Source organism: Apostichopus japonicus, chromosome 2 (genome assembly GCF_037975245.1).
Source record: "Apostichopus japonicus isolate 1M-3 chromosome 2, ASM3797524v1, whole genome shotgun sequence".
Classification (NCBI taxonomy): domain Eukaryota; kingdom Metazoa; phylum Echinodermata; class Holothuroidea; order Aspidochirotida; family Stichopodidae; genus Apostichopus; species Apostichopus japonicus.
The window spans coordinates 11894703-11910868 of record NC_092562.1 but is presented as its reverse complement, the minus strand read 5'-3'; the positions used below and the strand labels follow the sequence as shown (position 1 = coordinate 11910868).

Here is a 16166-nt window from a genome sequence, read left to right as displayed (position 1 = left end):
GCGCATACGCTGTGTTAAATGTAGAGCTGCATATATGACGCTTTAAACTTGTTACAATTTCAAAGATGACAGTGCAACATCTCTTGCGAACATCAGAGCCTTGTAAAATGAATCGTAATCGGCCGTTTTCAAGCAGACTGTGATATTTAACGGATGTTTCTATGTGTGGAATGAGATTATCTAACTGCTTTTCCCAATATCTTAAGTCATTTTTAGGGTCGATTTCATGACCAGTCGCTACGGCTTCAGCAGCCATGACCTAAAATTCATCCTGTAATTTAGAGGCTTCCCTGTGAGTCATTTTGTTCAAATTTATTGCTAGTGGTAATTAGTCAGAAACCTTTTTGTCTCATTTCTCAGGTTAAATAGACCTTAGAATGAGGTTTTTACAGAAAACAACACACATTAATTTCTCCTGTCTCAGTGAACGATTACCAGTGCAAATTCAAAATTTGTGATGTCACCAAAGCTTAACTAATTCCAGTGACCCCTGGGACAGCTTCCCAACTGTTAGTTCATAAATGTAATTTATGCAGACTTTAGAGTTAGGTTTCTATATGATTGATGATGCTTCTCAATAGTAAGATCCTATAACCATACAGGAGTATCCTGTAACTTCTATTTCCCTTAAAACAAAATGCAGTAAAATCCCCAAACCTTAACCGGTTTGTGAATTAACGAGCGACGTACTCACCTCATATAACCTATGCATTACCGTATTAACCTCGCTCTAGCATCTGGCAATTTGTCTGTATGTGAGTGTGGCCATCTCCCTTCCGTAATTTCCAGGCCGCACTGGTGCGGCACCGGACGGAGAAGTGGGAGAGGACCGACCAAGGGGCGGAAACCCCGAGGATACAACCAAAAACATTCTCACCTGAAGAGGCCCTAGGTGGGCTGTGGTGGGTGACAGGTGGGTCCAGAGTGGGTCGTCGGCGGGTCGTCGGCGGGTCGTCGGCGGGTCGTCGGCGGGACCCCACGGCATTCCTCGAAAATTCCTGGGGGGAAAGGCCGTCACATGGTCGTATCTGTGTGGCCAGTTCCCCTAGTATCCGAGGAGGGTATCCGACATGGTTGTATGGTTCCGTCCGCGAGGTCCCCCATAGTGGGGAGGCGGGTCGGGATGTTATATGAGGTGAGTACGTCGCTCGTTATTCACAAACCGGTTAAGGTTTGGGGAATTCACAGCGCGTACTCCCTCACCTCATATAACCTATGCATATGTGACACAGGAGCCCTGGCGGTGGGTCGAGGATCTCGCGGGCGGCGGACCTAGGGCCGCTCGGGCAAAATCCCCTTCCCTGGCAGGGGTGTTTGTGAGATAGCAGGCGACAAAGGAAGACGGGGTCTTCCAAGCCGCCGCCTTCATAATATCTTCCAGGGGAACCCCCCGGAACCACGCCCTGGACGTGGCGTGGCCTCGGACGTCATGCGCCCGGACGGGTTCCCCAGGCTGGGTGTGGGCACGTATTAGGTCGGCCATCCACCGTGAAATGGTGTCCTTTGAGGCCGGGGTGTAAGGCGACCTCGGTAAAATGAAGAGCCTGTCCGAGGTACGTAGCTGTTTGGTCCTCTCTATGTACCGCTTAAGGGCTCGGACAGGGCACCGGCGCTTGTCTTCCGCGATTGACGAGGCTTGTGACAGACCCGGTAGGAAGATCTCGTTCGGGGTAAAGGTTACTGATTGGTTCTTTGGGAGAAAGTGACTCCTCCTGGTTAAAACCTCGTGAACCCCCGTTGGAGGGTGAGCGCGTGGAGGCAGCTTCTGCGCCTGGCAGAGGCGGCCGCGATCAGAAACAGAGTTTTGTGTGTTAGCTTGTCCAACGGAGCATTGTGTAGCAGCTCGTACGGAGAGCCCGCGAGGGTCGTCAGAACCTCGTGGAGGGCCCATGATGGGGCCAGGCTGCGCCTGGGGGGCGTCTGTGGAACATGCCCCTTAAGACCTGGCGGAGGACCGGGTTGGTTCCTACTGAGGTCATCCGAGAATCCGCTGTGGACCGCTGCTATTGCGGAGCGGTAATTTCTAATTGTATATATTTGCTTCCCTTCTCGGAAGAGTTCGAGAAGGAAGGCCGCCACCTGGTCTACTGAGGCCTCCACGGGATCAACAGCGTTGTCCCCGGCCCAAACATAGTATCGGAGCAGTCTAGAATCGTATGTTTTAACCGTGGACTGCCGGCGGGCATCCACTGCAATGTCCGCAACCTCCGGTGGAAACCCCGCTGTCTGGAGTGAGAGCCGGAGAGTTTCCACGCAGCTAGATGGAGGCTCGTGATGTCGGGGTGGGTTATTTGGCCGCTCCGTTGGGAGAGGAGCTTGGCGGCCGGTGGGAATTTGTATGGTAGGTCCACCAGCATCTCGATGATGAGTGGGAACCATGCTTGATTGGGCCAGCAAGGTGCGATCAAAAGCATGTCCGCTTCCACGTCCCGAAGCATCGTGAGAACTCTGCGGAGTAATCCCAGTGGGGGAAAGGCGTACATGGAGAGGCCCGCCCATGAGATGACTAGGGCGTCGGTCTTCCAGGCCTGTGGGTCGTGGTATCTGGAGCAGAACGTCGGGAGTTTGGCGTTCTTGGCCGTCGCAAACATGTCGACGGACGGCCTGCCGAACAGGTGAAATATGTGGTCGGACCACGTTCGGGAGAGCTCCCATTCCCCATTTTCTAGATACCCCCTGGACAGTGCGTCTGCCAGTATATTGTCTTTCCCTGCTAGGTGGGACGCCCGTAGGCCGATCCGAAGGGAGTCGCAGAGGACGAGCAGGTCCCATGTCCTGCATAGGAGAGCCAGGGATCGAGTGCCCCCTTGACGGTTGATATACGCCACGGTCGTGGTGTTGTCCGACCGGACCGTGACAGTGTGGCCTGTTAGGTGGGTTGCCCAGTGACGTACGGCCCTCAGGACCGCTTCCGTCTCTAAAATATTGATATGGAGAACCCCCTCTCGGGCTCCGCCCATTCGCCGGCGACTGCGTGTGTGCCCCATACCGCTCCCCAACCGCTGAGGGAGGCATCCGTCATGATCGACGTTGTAGGGGCTGGGTTCCGGAAAGGTCGCCCTGCCGCGATCCTGTCTGACTCTGCCCACCACGTGAGAAATGGGCGTAGCCCCGTTGGAAGTGGGATTGGCGTTGCCGCCGACGACCGATCCGGGACATAGTGTTTGAGGAGGTGCCGCTGGAGCGGCCTCATTCTGAGTCTGCACAGGTCTAGAAGGTCTGTGAAGCTCGCCATCTTCCCCAACAGGCGCTGCCACATGAGCGCTGGGGTATTCCGATTGCCTAGTATTTTTCTGGCCGTGGCCACTAGGCTCGCCGTTCTTTCGGCCGTCGGGTAGACCATGCCACGGGTGAGGTCGAGACGGGCCCCTAAGTATATGATCAATTGCGTGGGCACGAGGTTGGATTTCTCGACATTGATTAACAACCCCAGTTTCGTCAGGAGGGACACGGTGGCGTTTGTACTGGCGAGAGCCCCTTGTTGGGAATTGCCGAGTACTAACCAATCGTCTAGGTAGGCGAACACCATTACCCCGTTTCGGCGGAGGTGAGCCAGGACCGCCCTTGTTACCCTGGTGAAAACCCTGGGTGCTGTGGAGAGGCCAAATGCTGGCGCTGTTAAGCGGTAATCGATGGCCTTGTACCTGAACGCGAGGAACCGCTGGTCCTCGCGTCGGATGGGGATATGTAGGTAGGCATCCTTTAGATCGACGGAGGATGCCCACATCCCTGGGCGCAGTAGGTGGAGGATTGATGTGAGAGTCTCCATCCTGAACCTCTCCGGTCGGATGAACCTCCTGTTGAGAGGTCTGAGGTTCAGGATGGGCCTCCAAGTCCCGTTCTTCTTCGGCGTGAGGAAGAACAAGGACCGGAAGAGGGGGCCGTCCGCGTTTGCGGTGGTGACCCGCGTAATGGCGCCTTTTTTGAGAAGACTGTTGATCTCGTCCTCGAGGGCGGCCCGCTTTTCCTGTATCTCGGGTACTGGCGTGGTTGCGAAGAGGCCATATTGGGGTGGGGTAGACGAGAACTCTATCTCGTAGCCCCTTTTTACCACGTCCAGTACCCAGGCTCCTGGGTCGATTTCCTCCCAGTGAGCCCAAAAAACTCTTAGTCGCCCCCCCACCTTGGCCTTGGGCGCTACGGTGGGGTGGGCATCCCTAGGGCCGTTTACCGCGCCCGCAGCTTCCGCGGTATTGCGGGCGGTATGGCCTGTGTTCGGGTCGCGAAGGAGCGGATTGTTGCTGCGTTCGCAGGGCACCCCGACTCTGACTGTAACTGGATCTTGGTTGCTTAAAACGGCTACATTGTCGTGAGTCATAACGTGGGCGCGAAGATGAGGTCGGGCGGGACATGTATTCGTCCGCCTCCCTCAGAGCTTTCATTCTCTCTGCCTCCTCCCGGAGTTTCTCGTCGAACTTGCCGCCGAAGAGGTCACTGCCCAGGATCGGTAAGTTGCGGAACCCGTCCGCCGTGGATCTGGACGACCAATTCACTGAGTTCAAAACCAGGTCCCGACGTGTCAAGGTGGCCTTAACCGACACGCGGGCGAACTGGTCTAATACCATCCTGGAAACGGGTTCAAGGAGGGCAATGATGGCGGCGGTATCTTTGCGGGACATACCCGATGCCTGGGCCTGTTGAAAAGATCTGTTCAATAGCTCGGCGAAAAGTAATAAGGCTGATGAGTACTTCATCCCTGCGCGGGAGGCCCTATCTACGTCGAACAGGGAGGATTCTAGGGTCTGTGCACCCTTCTCCCTGAACTTGTCTTTGCCGTCTAAGGCACCCGCCGACCGAAGTCTCTCCTTCACTTGAGGCGGGATTTGGGGTGCGTGAAAAGGCTTTCCCAGTCTTCGTCGCCCACGTGGAAAGTGCGATGGGCTGATCGCTGGAAGGCTGTCCAGCGTTTCGCCTGTGCCACCGCCTCGAACCGCTCCCTACATTCCACATCCACCGGGATGGAGGCTCGAGGCTTTTGGGCGGCCGCGTTCAATGTGAGTTTGGATGCCGGCCCCTCGTGGGCACGCGCACCCACCCTTTCCTCGAAGCTGAGAACTCTGCGGAGTACTGCCGTCGCCTTCTCAAAGGCTTCCGCCGAAATTTCTGTACCCCGTAAGGGTTCTTTATCCTCCGCCTCGGAATCTCCACTGAGGAGGCGGGCACTGGCTGCGATTGACAGCGCGTCATCAGTTCTGGAGGAGACGTCGTCCCAGGGATCTACCTGGGCCTCCTCAGGGGCGTGATCGTCCGTAACCGGTGCTGGCGGTGGCGCCGGTTGTGGTGGAATTGACGGAGCCCCTTGTTGTTCCGGGTCCTGTTGACTCGGCTTTTGCAACAATTGTCCCAGGAAGTCTTTAACCTGGGAAAGGAGAGCCTGCCCCGAGTCTGGGGATTGTCTCCTCTTTCGTTTCTTGGCCCTGTGTCGCCCAGAAGAATGTCCGCTCGAGGACGAGGGCGACGAGCCAGACCTCGACCTGCATCGAGGTCGCCGGTGCCTTTCCCGGCTCCTACCGCGGCTACGGCTTCTGCTTCGGCTTCGGCGCCGTTCCGTACTCTCCAGGGAGAACCCCGAGAAATCTCCCCGGTTGCAGTCCCATGAACCCGGAGTAGAAGTAAATAAGTCCGCCACCGCTTGTCTTTGGGGGCTTCTGGACTCCACGTGGCCTGAAGTGGACGGACCCTCCTGGGGTCGCGGCCGTGGCTGAGCTGACGCCGCACGGGAATTAGCTCCATCTCGTATGGATACCCGTTCCTGAGGAGGGTTTGAGCCATCTCGTATGGCGCCCTCCGTTCCCCCACGTTTAGGGCTTATGCCATCTCGTATGGCCGCCTGGGGTTCCTTCGCCGGCGGCTTCTTTTTCCCCTGCTTTGAGGAAGCCGCCTTCTTTCTTTTCTCTGCGGCTTTATCCGCCAGCCAGGTACCGATCAAATCCCAGCGCTCCTGGGTCCAGTCCTGGCAAATGGAGCAGGTCTGCTTGCTCCCGCATGGGCGACACTTTGGGCATAAGTCATGCTTGTCCCATGCTTTGAACGGACGGAATTGCTTACAAGAACGGCAGTTTTCCATCTTTTCTTTTTTCTTTTTTTTTTTGAGAAATCTCCGAATTTTTTTTTTTTTTTTTGCTTAGAAATCTCCGAGACTTGAAGCTGTGAAAACTAAATTAGAAACAGTTACTTTACTGCAGAATGAAAACGTACACGGCTGCTGTACGTGAACAGTAAGAAATTCGTATTTAAACCAGTATGAAAAATAAACAAGGCAGTTACTTTACTGCAAAAGGAAAACGTACACGACTGCTGTACGAAAACAGTATGAAGAACTAAACAAAGCAGTTACTTGACTGCAAGTAAGCCCACGTACACGACTGCTGTACGTGAAAGTAAATAAACGCTAGGAGAACGCTACACTAAAGTGTGGGCCTAGCCACGCTACGTGAACCACGTTCACGAGGCAAACCAAAAAAACGTTCGAAAATCATGAAAGAAGAAACGTTTTAAAGACAAAAAGCGGTTCAAACGTGCAGGACGTTGAACAGAAGAAAAAGAATTACTAAAACAACGCTAATATTTAGACGAAGTAATTGAAATCTTAGGATTTAGTAAGAGCAATAAGAGAGCGATACTTGCGCAAAAGGCTGGCAATTACGGAAGGGAGATGGCCACACTCACATACAGACAAATTGCCAGATGCTAGAGCGAGGTTCATACGGTAATGCATAGGTTATATGAGGTGAGGGAGTACGCGCTGTGAATATAACTTTCCAGTTTGTATCTGTATTACACCATTATAACAAATGTCCCAGCAATGAAATGTTGATGATTGGATCTAATTTGTAGACTGCCCACTTAATTACCTTCAATTGGTAAAAACACTAGCAAAGTATATTTAATGGTTTATCCATATTATTGTCAACATATTCAAATATCTGCATTTAAATGGTACTTTACATAAAGGTTTTGCACAAGGTCAGTGTATCAGTAATATTTTTGGAGAGAAGGATATAACCGCATTCCAATAATACTTTTCAGGATAATTTTCTCAAAACCTTATAACTTTGCAAAGTTCTTTGAAGTTTGTTGTATTTCTACAAACTGCGGTATAATACTAATGGACATGGGTCAAGAGGGTGTCCAGCAATTGGTCAATTGTGATACCCCCTTAGCATGGTATGAGCAATTAATTGTCAACATGAAGGAGAAGTACCAAGTTCTGCATATTCAAAAGTTCCCCTCTCTTCAATAGTATTACATACAGTACCGATTTCGCTTAACTCCCGTTGAAAAAAAAATCAACGATCGATAACAAAAGTTGAAAATCGTTGAAAATCGATTAAAAACGAATAATTTCGTTGACAAGATTTAGACTACTGCGGGCACGGTTGTCAACAAAGTTTCAACGAAATTTCCACGAAAGTTATCGCGATCAAAAACCGCCAAGGCAATTCTAGACATATCAAGGTTGTGACTTGCGTTGAATCCTTAGTGTAACTACAGCCGTTTTCAGACTATACCAGAAGTTACCGAGGAATATTACGTTGCAAAAGTTTCATTGTATATAAGACAGAGTTAGTTCTGTACTAGGTGTTTGAAAAAATGATTTGGCTAGGATAATAAAAACTAGTCTTGGTCGATCGTAACAAGCACATTCTACGACTGTTATAGGCTAGTATTTAACTAGGATAAGTTTAAGTTAACTCACCAAGGAACGCAGTGTCAGAAAAACAAGGAAAAAAATATCAACAATGAAACAGTACTTTCGTAGCTGGATATCAAAGAGATCTTTATTCCCAATAAATTCCTGTGTTACTTGACGTACTACAGTACCGTTTACTACAGAACCGCACTCTCAAACTTTTCTGCATTCCGACCAAAAAACCTCCCCCGGCTTCAATGCACGCAAAAAAAAACAAAAAAAAAACTGTTATTTTCCCCCTAACCCGTTACTGTAAGTTGCCCGCGAATGCAGATGGACTGCCCTGGTAATTAAGGTCGCAGCCTGGGTCTGGGCCACCTATAGTATGCTGCTTACATGTGCATTCCCTACCCTGGATATCCCCACCACCAAACTTTCTTGAGAGGCTTAGTCCAATCATAAACCTGGCTTTGTCAAATTCACGCCTACCATATGTTAATGAGCATAGTATTTTATCTTCGTGGGGGTTTAGCACTGCAGAACCTTTGGCTGGCTGCCTCTAGAAGCAAACATTATTTTACCCCCCTACTGTTCGTAATGGAATGGATGTTACCTGTTACTAAGTTAATTGAAACCCAAATATTCATTCATATATATATAAGTAGAACAATCCATCAGGGATAGAAAGTTTATCTTGAATGAACCAATCAGAAGTCGTGCTATTAATAAAACTTGAAAACACCTGGCCAGCAAGAGAGTTGCAAACAATTGTTTCCATGACTACTAAGAAAATAAAGCAGTGACTTGGGGCCCACGTTGGGTAGATTTCTGTGGAAATGAATATATTTTCATTGCTTATTTGAGTATTGTATATTGGGAAGAGTTGATCAAACATTACTGGGGAGGGCTTCCAACTGGCCTGACGGCTTTCAACTGGCCTGACGGCATGTAAATTTAATTTAATGAGAAGGGGGAGTTTTTATGAGTCTCATTCCGGTATGCGTCACATGAGAAGTAAATGTTTTGTTTTTCGGTTTTATCATCGTTTTTCAAGTGGAACAACTCATAAAATCATATCAAATGAAAATAATATATATTTGAATATCCTTCTCTAGTTTTACTAATCAGGAATGTTTGATAAGGCATGCAATGCATCGTTCGAAAATGTAATTTTAAAGTAGAATTGAAAATGAACGACATAAAACAATATCTGTGAAGCGTGTGGAGCACAACTTTGAATATTCGTTGTGAAAGAAAACATAATGAACGATGTTTACTGCGTAAATAAATTTCGCGGAACTGGTATAGAGAAATTACGTACTGCAGCTTACGTCAGAGAAGCTCATAAATGACACAGGTGGATAGAGCGCATCAAAATTCGGTTTAGGAAATCCCTATACAGCCGACAAAAGTCGATGTCTCCTTCCGTTTTCGAGTTATAAGCGATTTTGTGTTTTTGCGATATGGCTTTCAGTATATTTTCATTGAATAAGGTCGTTTTTTTTTGGGTGTGTTTAAATAAGGGTGTGACCTAACAGATATTTCGCTAACCGTTTCACCGTATCGCCTGCCGGTCGGTTAAACGTTTAAACGCCGTTTCCCGATTGCGGCTTTTTCGACTCGACTCGACCTCGACCGTCACTCGACTTTTAATCAAAATAGGACGTTATGAGTACAATAATTAAGGTTTTCTTTTCCAGCAGGTAGCAATTCAGGCAGCAAGACAACGATCAGTGTATGTTAATTACTAATTAGGCCCAATAATATTGCGAACCTTTCGTGTAATAATAATTGTCTAACACACATGATCAGTATTCATGGTCTTCAGAAGTTCAGATCACTGAATTTATATAACTCCGCCTTCGGCAACATCGTAACTTTTGAAGAAAAAAAAAACAATATATTTGTCTATCACAAGATTTTAAACAAAAACTCGCCTAAATTAGCAAACTTACCCACCTTTCCTACTTACTCATTAAAAGTCATGTTAAGAAAACAAATTACGCACGCACGTGTTCTGCGATGGGTTGTAAAAATCAAGTTCAAACTGGTTTTAGCAGCCTCTGATTTCATTTTCTTTCTCTTGTGTCACATACATGATACAGTACCTTACATTTGATATGAAAGTAACTTCAACAACAGCTTCCTAAAATTTGTGTCGCAATATGTTAAGATTTAACCACGCTGCGCAGTACCATTCATAATTTGCCTATTACACTAAAATTTACACTCGGCGTCCAGATGGCGGGAGAATTTAACATCATGTTCAATGTGTTGTGTCGTTCCCATGATGCGATGAACTTGGGCAAGTTGCCAAGTTCGAATGTCAATGACCTACTTATGTTCTGTGACCAATGTCAGTGGGAATTATGTGTGTAAAAACTCGGGTTTTTCAATGTGTTATATATATAGAAGTTTTAACGTAAGCGGAGCGAATTTTAGGGCGGCTCGTTGATTGTGAGGAAGCACTTATCTAAGCATCAATATTTGTGAAGAATATCGTAAGTTTTTCGTATTCATTCATTTCCATTTATGTTTGCCGCAATCCCGCCCGCAATGCATGCACAGCATAATACCATGTGTGAAAAAAATGGATGTACACGTGCGGACCTGAGAGAGCAAACTGGCCATGTGTTGTTAATGTTAGAACGGTACTTTCTGGAACGACCATTTGCGTCTTTTGGGGTTAATATATTTTCACACGGGATTTCACCATGCCATTGATCGATGTACACGGGTGATATGTCGCAAATATAAACTGAGAAAACGAATTGACGACAGTCATGAGCTCATGACTATTGACCTACTACTTTAGTTATATTGAACACATTATTCATGCCTAAAACATCGTTTTTCTGTTTTTTATAGATAGTTTGCAGTACATTACTAAGTTCTTTACATATTTTACATATTTTTGAATAATTTTCATGTTTAAAATGTAAACAAAATAGAAAAAATAAAAAGAGAAAACGCCTTTTTGAAAAATGGAAGCGTCCTCGCAGAATGGGCGGGGCATCTTTATTTTGCTTCAAGTAACATGTTTTCGCTCGGAAACAAAGTTTCATACTTCAACTCTCATAAAAACCAAATTTACATCTCTTAAAAATAACTATTTTTAGTAATCTGCAAGTAAACCAAGTTTATATGTCCATTCATTGTTATTTAAATGGTTAAACAGAACTTCAACTTATCTGGAAGGGTGCCTCGTGGTACATAGCTTGTACTGCAGCCCTCTATTAGACCTGGCCAAGTTAAGACTTATGTCACTGTGTTTGGGGTTCACAGTAAGAAAACGTCCCCCGCCAGTTTAGCTACATGAATTTATGTGCATCACTACTCATACAAGCCTGAGAATGCTCTTGTAAATATTCGCTCTTTCAAACGACTGTACCAAAGTCTAATTGATACTGATAAACGAAGTTACGCGTTTTCCGACGATTCGCGTAACCACATTTTGACCTTCTATTTCGTTTAAAAAAGAATTTCAACGCATCGTTGAAAATTCCACGAAGGAAATGACTGAGATAACCAATCGTTAAAATTCGGGGAATTTCGATAAAAATCGGGGAATTTCGATTAAAAAAACGTAGAAATCCGATTATTTTTCTTTCAACGAATTTTAACAGGAGTTAAGCGAAATCAGTACTGTACTCACTTTGAACCACAGACACTTGAAAGCTACACCCGGCTATGTTGCCTGCTGCATCACGGACGTAGTAGATAACAGTTGTTGAACCAATACTAAATTGATCTCCAGGTCGTCTAGTTCTCAAGAATAATTCTGGTTCAGAGATATCATCAGTCGCAGTGGGTTCAGTCCAGGAGATTGGTACCGAGTCATCATCTTGTGAAACAGCCCCAAACACAATGTTTGATGGGCAACCAGAGATAATTGGTGGAGTGTTGTCTAGGTATGGAAGAAGGAAAATAAACCATTCCTGGAGATGAAGAAACTCAGTGTAGTCAAAACAAGAGCATATGAAGAGACAAAGCAGAAAACAATAAATAGTAAAATATCATGATGACCTGATTTTCCTAAACTTCTTCAGAGACAAACTGATCAAGACAGAAGAGGACATTTGTAAATGAGACAGATGGGCGGACTAGTTATTGACAGATTAGATTGGCTGAAACACATATTCATCTCTGAATATGTGGTGATGAAAAAGTGTTCAACATTGAATGATAAAGGTCGTTTAATAATTAATGCCAACATGCAATGGGCCCTAGGAGTAGAGTCCTTTTCATGAACTGAGTTGCAATAAACTGGTAATTTGACTCCATATTGACTCCAATTCTGCATGCTGTGTAATGCACTGTAGTGTGTGAGTGTGCAAGACACCAGTGAAGTTAGAATGTGATGATGAAAATGTAAATCAACATTCAAGGATTTCTTTGGTCGGTCATCTGAGGTCAGCATATTGCATTAACCATAAGAGTAGACTGGTAATTTGAAGCCATGATGTTGACTCTAATGTACAGTACATGAATGCTGTGTGTTGACTTACAGTGTACAGACATCAGTGTCCACAACATACCCATAAGTTCTTTTAGGTGCTGAGTACACTACTAAATACCACTTTCACCCAAAAAAAATTGAATTATTAAATACCTTCATTATCCAAGAATATGCAATAATAGACACATTAAAGATTTAGCTTACATCTTACTTCACCTCAGATGCACAATACACATTCAACAGTTAGTTATATCCAATGGATGTGTTTGATTAGGGGTTTGGTTGTACATGAAAAGTGGCTGTGCAGGCAATAATAATAATAATAAATGAGACTTATATAGCGCCAAATCAGTAAACAACAGTCACTGCTCAAAGTGCTTTACAAAGAATATAAATTAATTTACAAAAGAAGAAGTGAAGTGGTTTGGAGTTAAATTACAGTTTGTTGGAGGAACGAAGTGTGTGAGTTGGAGTATATGGCAAGAGAAATTGTGACAGGTACACAGGCCGTTCAAGATGATGAGCACAGAAGGTGAGAAGAAGTATTTTATACTGGATTCTGTAGCTGATAGGGAGCCAATGAAGTTCCTTCAGAAGGGGGGGGTTCGGCATTTTCTTCTTTCCTTTTCACAATACGGGCAGCGGTGTTTTAGATCTTTTGGAGTTTCTTGATGGTCGAATCAGGAAGGCCGAATAAAAGTGAATTTAGAAAATCAAGCTTTGATGTCACAAACGCATGAACCAGTATCTCGCAAGTCTTAGTATCGAGGTAATTCCTCATCAAACTGATTTTCCTCAGTTGCCAATTTGCAGAACGACAGAGATTAGTAACGTGATTTTCAAGTGACATGGTCTGGTCAAAATATGCACCAAGGTTTCTAACAGTTGAGGGGATATTAATAGAGTCTTTACCAACAGTAAGTGGTGGAAAAGTAGGTGTAAAATCTGGCACTCCTTCTTTAAAGAGGGTGAAGAATCACGCAAAAAGAAACGTCTAATGTCAGTAATGTGACCTAGTTTCGACTGGGGTGTAACAGAATTGTTAGACACCACCATCGATCCCAGAAAATACCCACAGCATAGTGTATAAATGATACAGCATTGGACATCTCAGGTCCAGCTAAAGATAACAAGGTATCACGTTTCATTACTGTCTGCATTTTGTAGCGACACAAAAGAAACGTCACAGCAAGCAACAGAAAGTTAACTTTTTCAGATGGCCGCACGTGGTTTGGGACATGTCTTCAATGCCTCTAACATTAATCATATCATACTTTCACTCTAATGTTAGTGTTATGGAAATGCCATACTCCTTTTAGCTAACTAGTCATGGGACTTTGGGACTTAATCGTTAATTGTAAAATTGAGCATTCCCTTAGTTCTACCTGCCACTGATGCCTAAAAGTCTGAAATATTATCCCCCAAAAATAGTGTAGAGCAGATGCATGCAGCCTCCATGAGTTGCAGGTGGGTACAGCCAATGACAATCTAACCCCTCTATATTTATAAAACCTTGTTAAGTCAGCCCCCCTGAATCTGGAGATGTTTTAGCGTAATATTGTTAATTAGTTTTAAGCTTACCACGTGGAGACCGAGATTTCCCTCTGATGGGACAAGAAATAAGGGAATCACCAATTTCTGTAAGTTGTTTTTAGGGCTAGTTTTATTTTTAGGAATAGGGATTATCCAAGTTTTATGTGAAGTATTGAACACTTACTGTAAATAAGCTAGTCCTCAGTCGGACAACCAAACCAGGATGTTAAATTAAATTTGAGACCTGCCTCATTCCATGGGCACTATGTACATTATTACATTTCTTAAATCAAGAATTAGTAATGTCCGAACTGAAAACTGAAACCCAACCAAAATCACTTATCTGGCATAGAGATACCTAGCTGTCATGAGATCTGTCTAAAACAGCTACAACAACAACAAGCTATATCTTTGAACGACATGCTTGAAGTTTTAAAGTTTTGAGGCCTTAGGTTTTCCCCATCTGAAACAACTTTCTAAATTTAAAAGATTAGAAATTGATTTAAATGTTGAATTAGATGCCACCCGACGTGCAAGTTGTAATCCATAAGCCCTTGCTGGTTTCTCCCACATATGTGGTTGCTGTGGCAATGTAAAATGATGATTATTATTATATCATTAGATAACCTGTTGACCCCTTGAACCAATATTGAGACCATTTGAGATAACCTGTTGACCACAGTGTGTGCCACTTGAGTACATTAATCACCAAACACAAGATTATCTTTGAAGCAGATTTTATTTCCTGGATGACTTCATGTATTGTTGAAGCCCCTTAACAACACTAAACTGAACTAAATGGACCAAATTATGTTCACCAAAGATAAATTATAGCATCCAGAACTCACAGATCAATTACACTGTTCATTTTGAGGTTAGCATGTTTATAAAACTAAAAAAAAACTAAAAAAAATGTTTATAAGGGTTAAAGACAATATACAACTGTTGATCGCAAATGATGTTTGACCTCTTCTAATTAAAATAGGGTTCTTGTACTCACCAAGCTGGATCTACATACCATGTATGCAGTTCAACAAAGTACTTTTTGAGTTCATGTTTACAAAGTTTTCAGGTTGACCTATGTTGACCTCAAAATGACCTTTGAACTTCACAGACAAGAAAAGGTTTCTTGTACTTAATAACACAAAAGTATGAAAATAATTTACCATAAAACTTGGGCATTAAAGTACAAGCAGGTGTCACATACATACACACGCATACACACCACATAGATTACTTTTACCTCTCGCAAGGAATCAAAAATCATGCAATGGGTACTTATTTAAAAGCTGTTGATATGGTCAAACCTTGTTGCTGTACCCAAAGTACCTCTAAAGTGTCTGCATACTTGTACATCACTGACAATTTAGAGCAGTCAGCCAATGGAACAACAATCAATTTCCTGCTATTTGATTACTCAAAAGAACCATGCTACAAACAGGCAGGAGCATACATTCACCACTTTTCAATGGAGGTGTAGAATGATTTCAATAGAGAATAGCTTTTGAAACAGACTTCAGTGACTGGCTCATGAATGTTGCAAAAGGTAAAAAACAAAAATGCACTTTGCACACTGTAATTGGCTGGGAATATATGGGGGGGGGGAGGGGTGCGGGAGTCCCCTGCTGCTGAAGCATTACAAGTCAGAAATAGTATTTATAATACTCTAAACTTCTATGGAATGTATCACTGAGCCCTATAGTAGGGGACTGGGGGGGGGGGAAGGCGGTAAGCCCCCAAGCTGCAGAACTTTTAGGCATTTCTTGTTCTCTCATAGCAAGTTGAGCAAAAACTATATTAGTGAGAGAGAGGAATTAAATTTCTCTGGAGAGTATTTCAAAGCCCTGGTGGGGGGTCCATAGGCAAAGTTTCGGAAAGTTTTAGCATTTGTTAATTCCCCAAACCTTACCTGGTTTGTGAAATAACAAGCGACGTTTCTCACCTCATATAACCTATGCATTACCATATTAACCTCGCTCTAGCATCTGGCAATTGTCTGTATGTGAGCGTGGCCATCTCCCTTCCGTAATTTCCAGGCCGCACTGGTGCGGCACTGGACAGAGAAGGGGGAGAGGACCGACCAAGGGGCGGAAACCCCGAGGATACATCCAAAAATTAATTCTCACCTGAAGAGCCCCTGGTGGGCTGTGGTGGGTGACAGGTGGGTCCTGAGTGGGTCGTCGGTGGGACCCCCACGAATCCCTCGAAAAATCGAGGGTATCCGACGTGGTTGTATGGTTCTGTCCGCGAGGTCCCCCATCGTGGGGAGGCGGGCCGGGATGTTATATGAGGTGAGAACGTCGCTCGTTAATTCACAAACCAGGTAAGGTTTGGGGAATTCACAGCGCGTACTCCCTCATAGTAGTGGCTCATACGAAGAGCCCGCGAGGGTCGTCAAGACCTCATGGAGAGCCCATGATGGGGCCAGGTAGCGCCTTGGTGGGCGCCTGTGTAACATGCCCATTAAGACCTGGTGGAGGACCAGGTTGGTTCCTACTGAGGAGCCATCCGAAAATCCGTTGTGAACAGACGCTATTGCAG

At 45.2% G+C, this 16166-nt stretch overlaps 1 protein-coding gene across 11 annotated transcripts in view; it reads right to left on the bottom strand.

Annotated features, from left to right (window-relative positions):
* LOC139978210 (uncharacterized) overlaps positions 1 to 16166 on the bottom strand; it is a 264286-nt gene that overhangs the window by 171620 nt on the left and 76500 nt on the right. For all 11 annotated transcript variants that reach the window (XR_011796925.1, XM_071988242.1, XM_071988196.1 and 8 more), the window contains exon 11: positions 11289 to 11540. Coding sequence is in view for 10 of the 11 variants with exons in the window: in XM_071988242.1 (XP_071844343.1) it covers positions 11289 to 11540 (252 nt within the window). In the remaining variant the exon portion in view is untranslated. The remainder of the gene's footprint in view (positions 1 to 11288; positions 11541 to 16166) is intronic.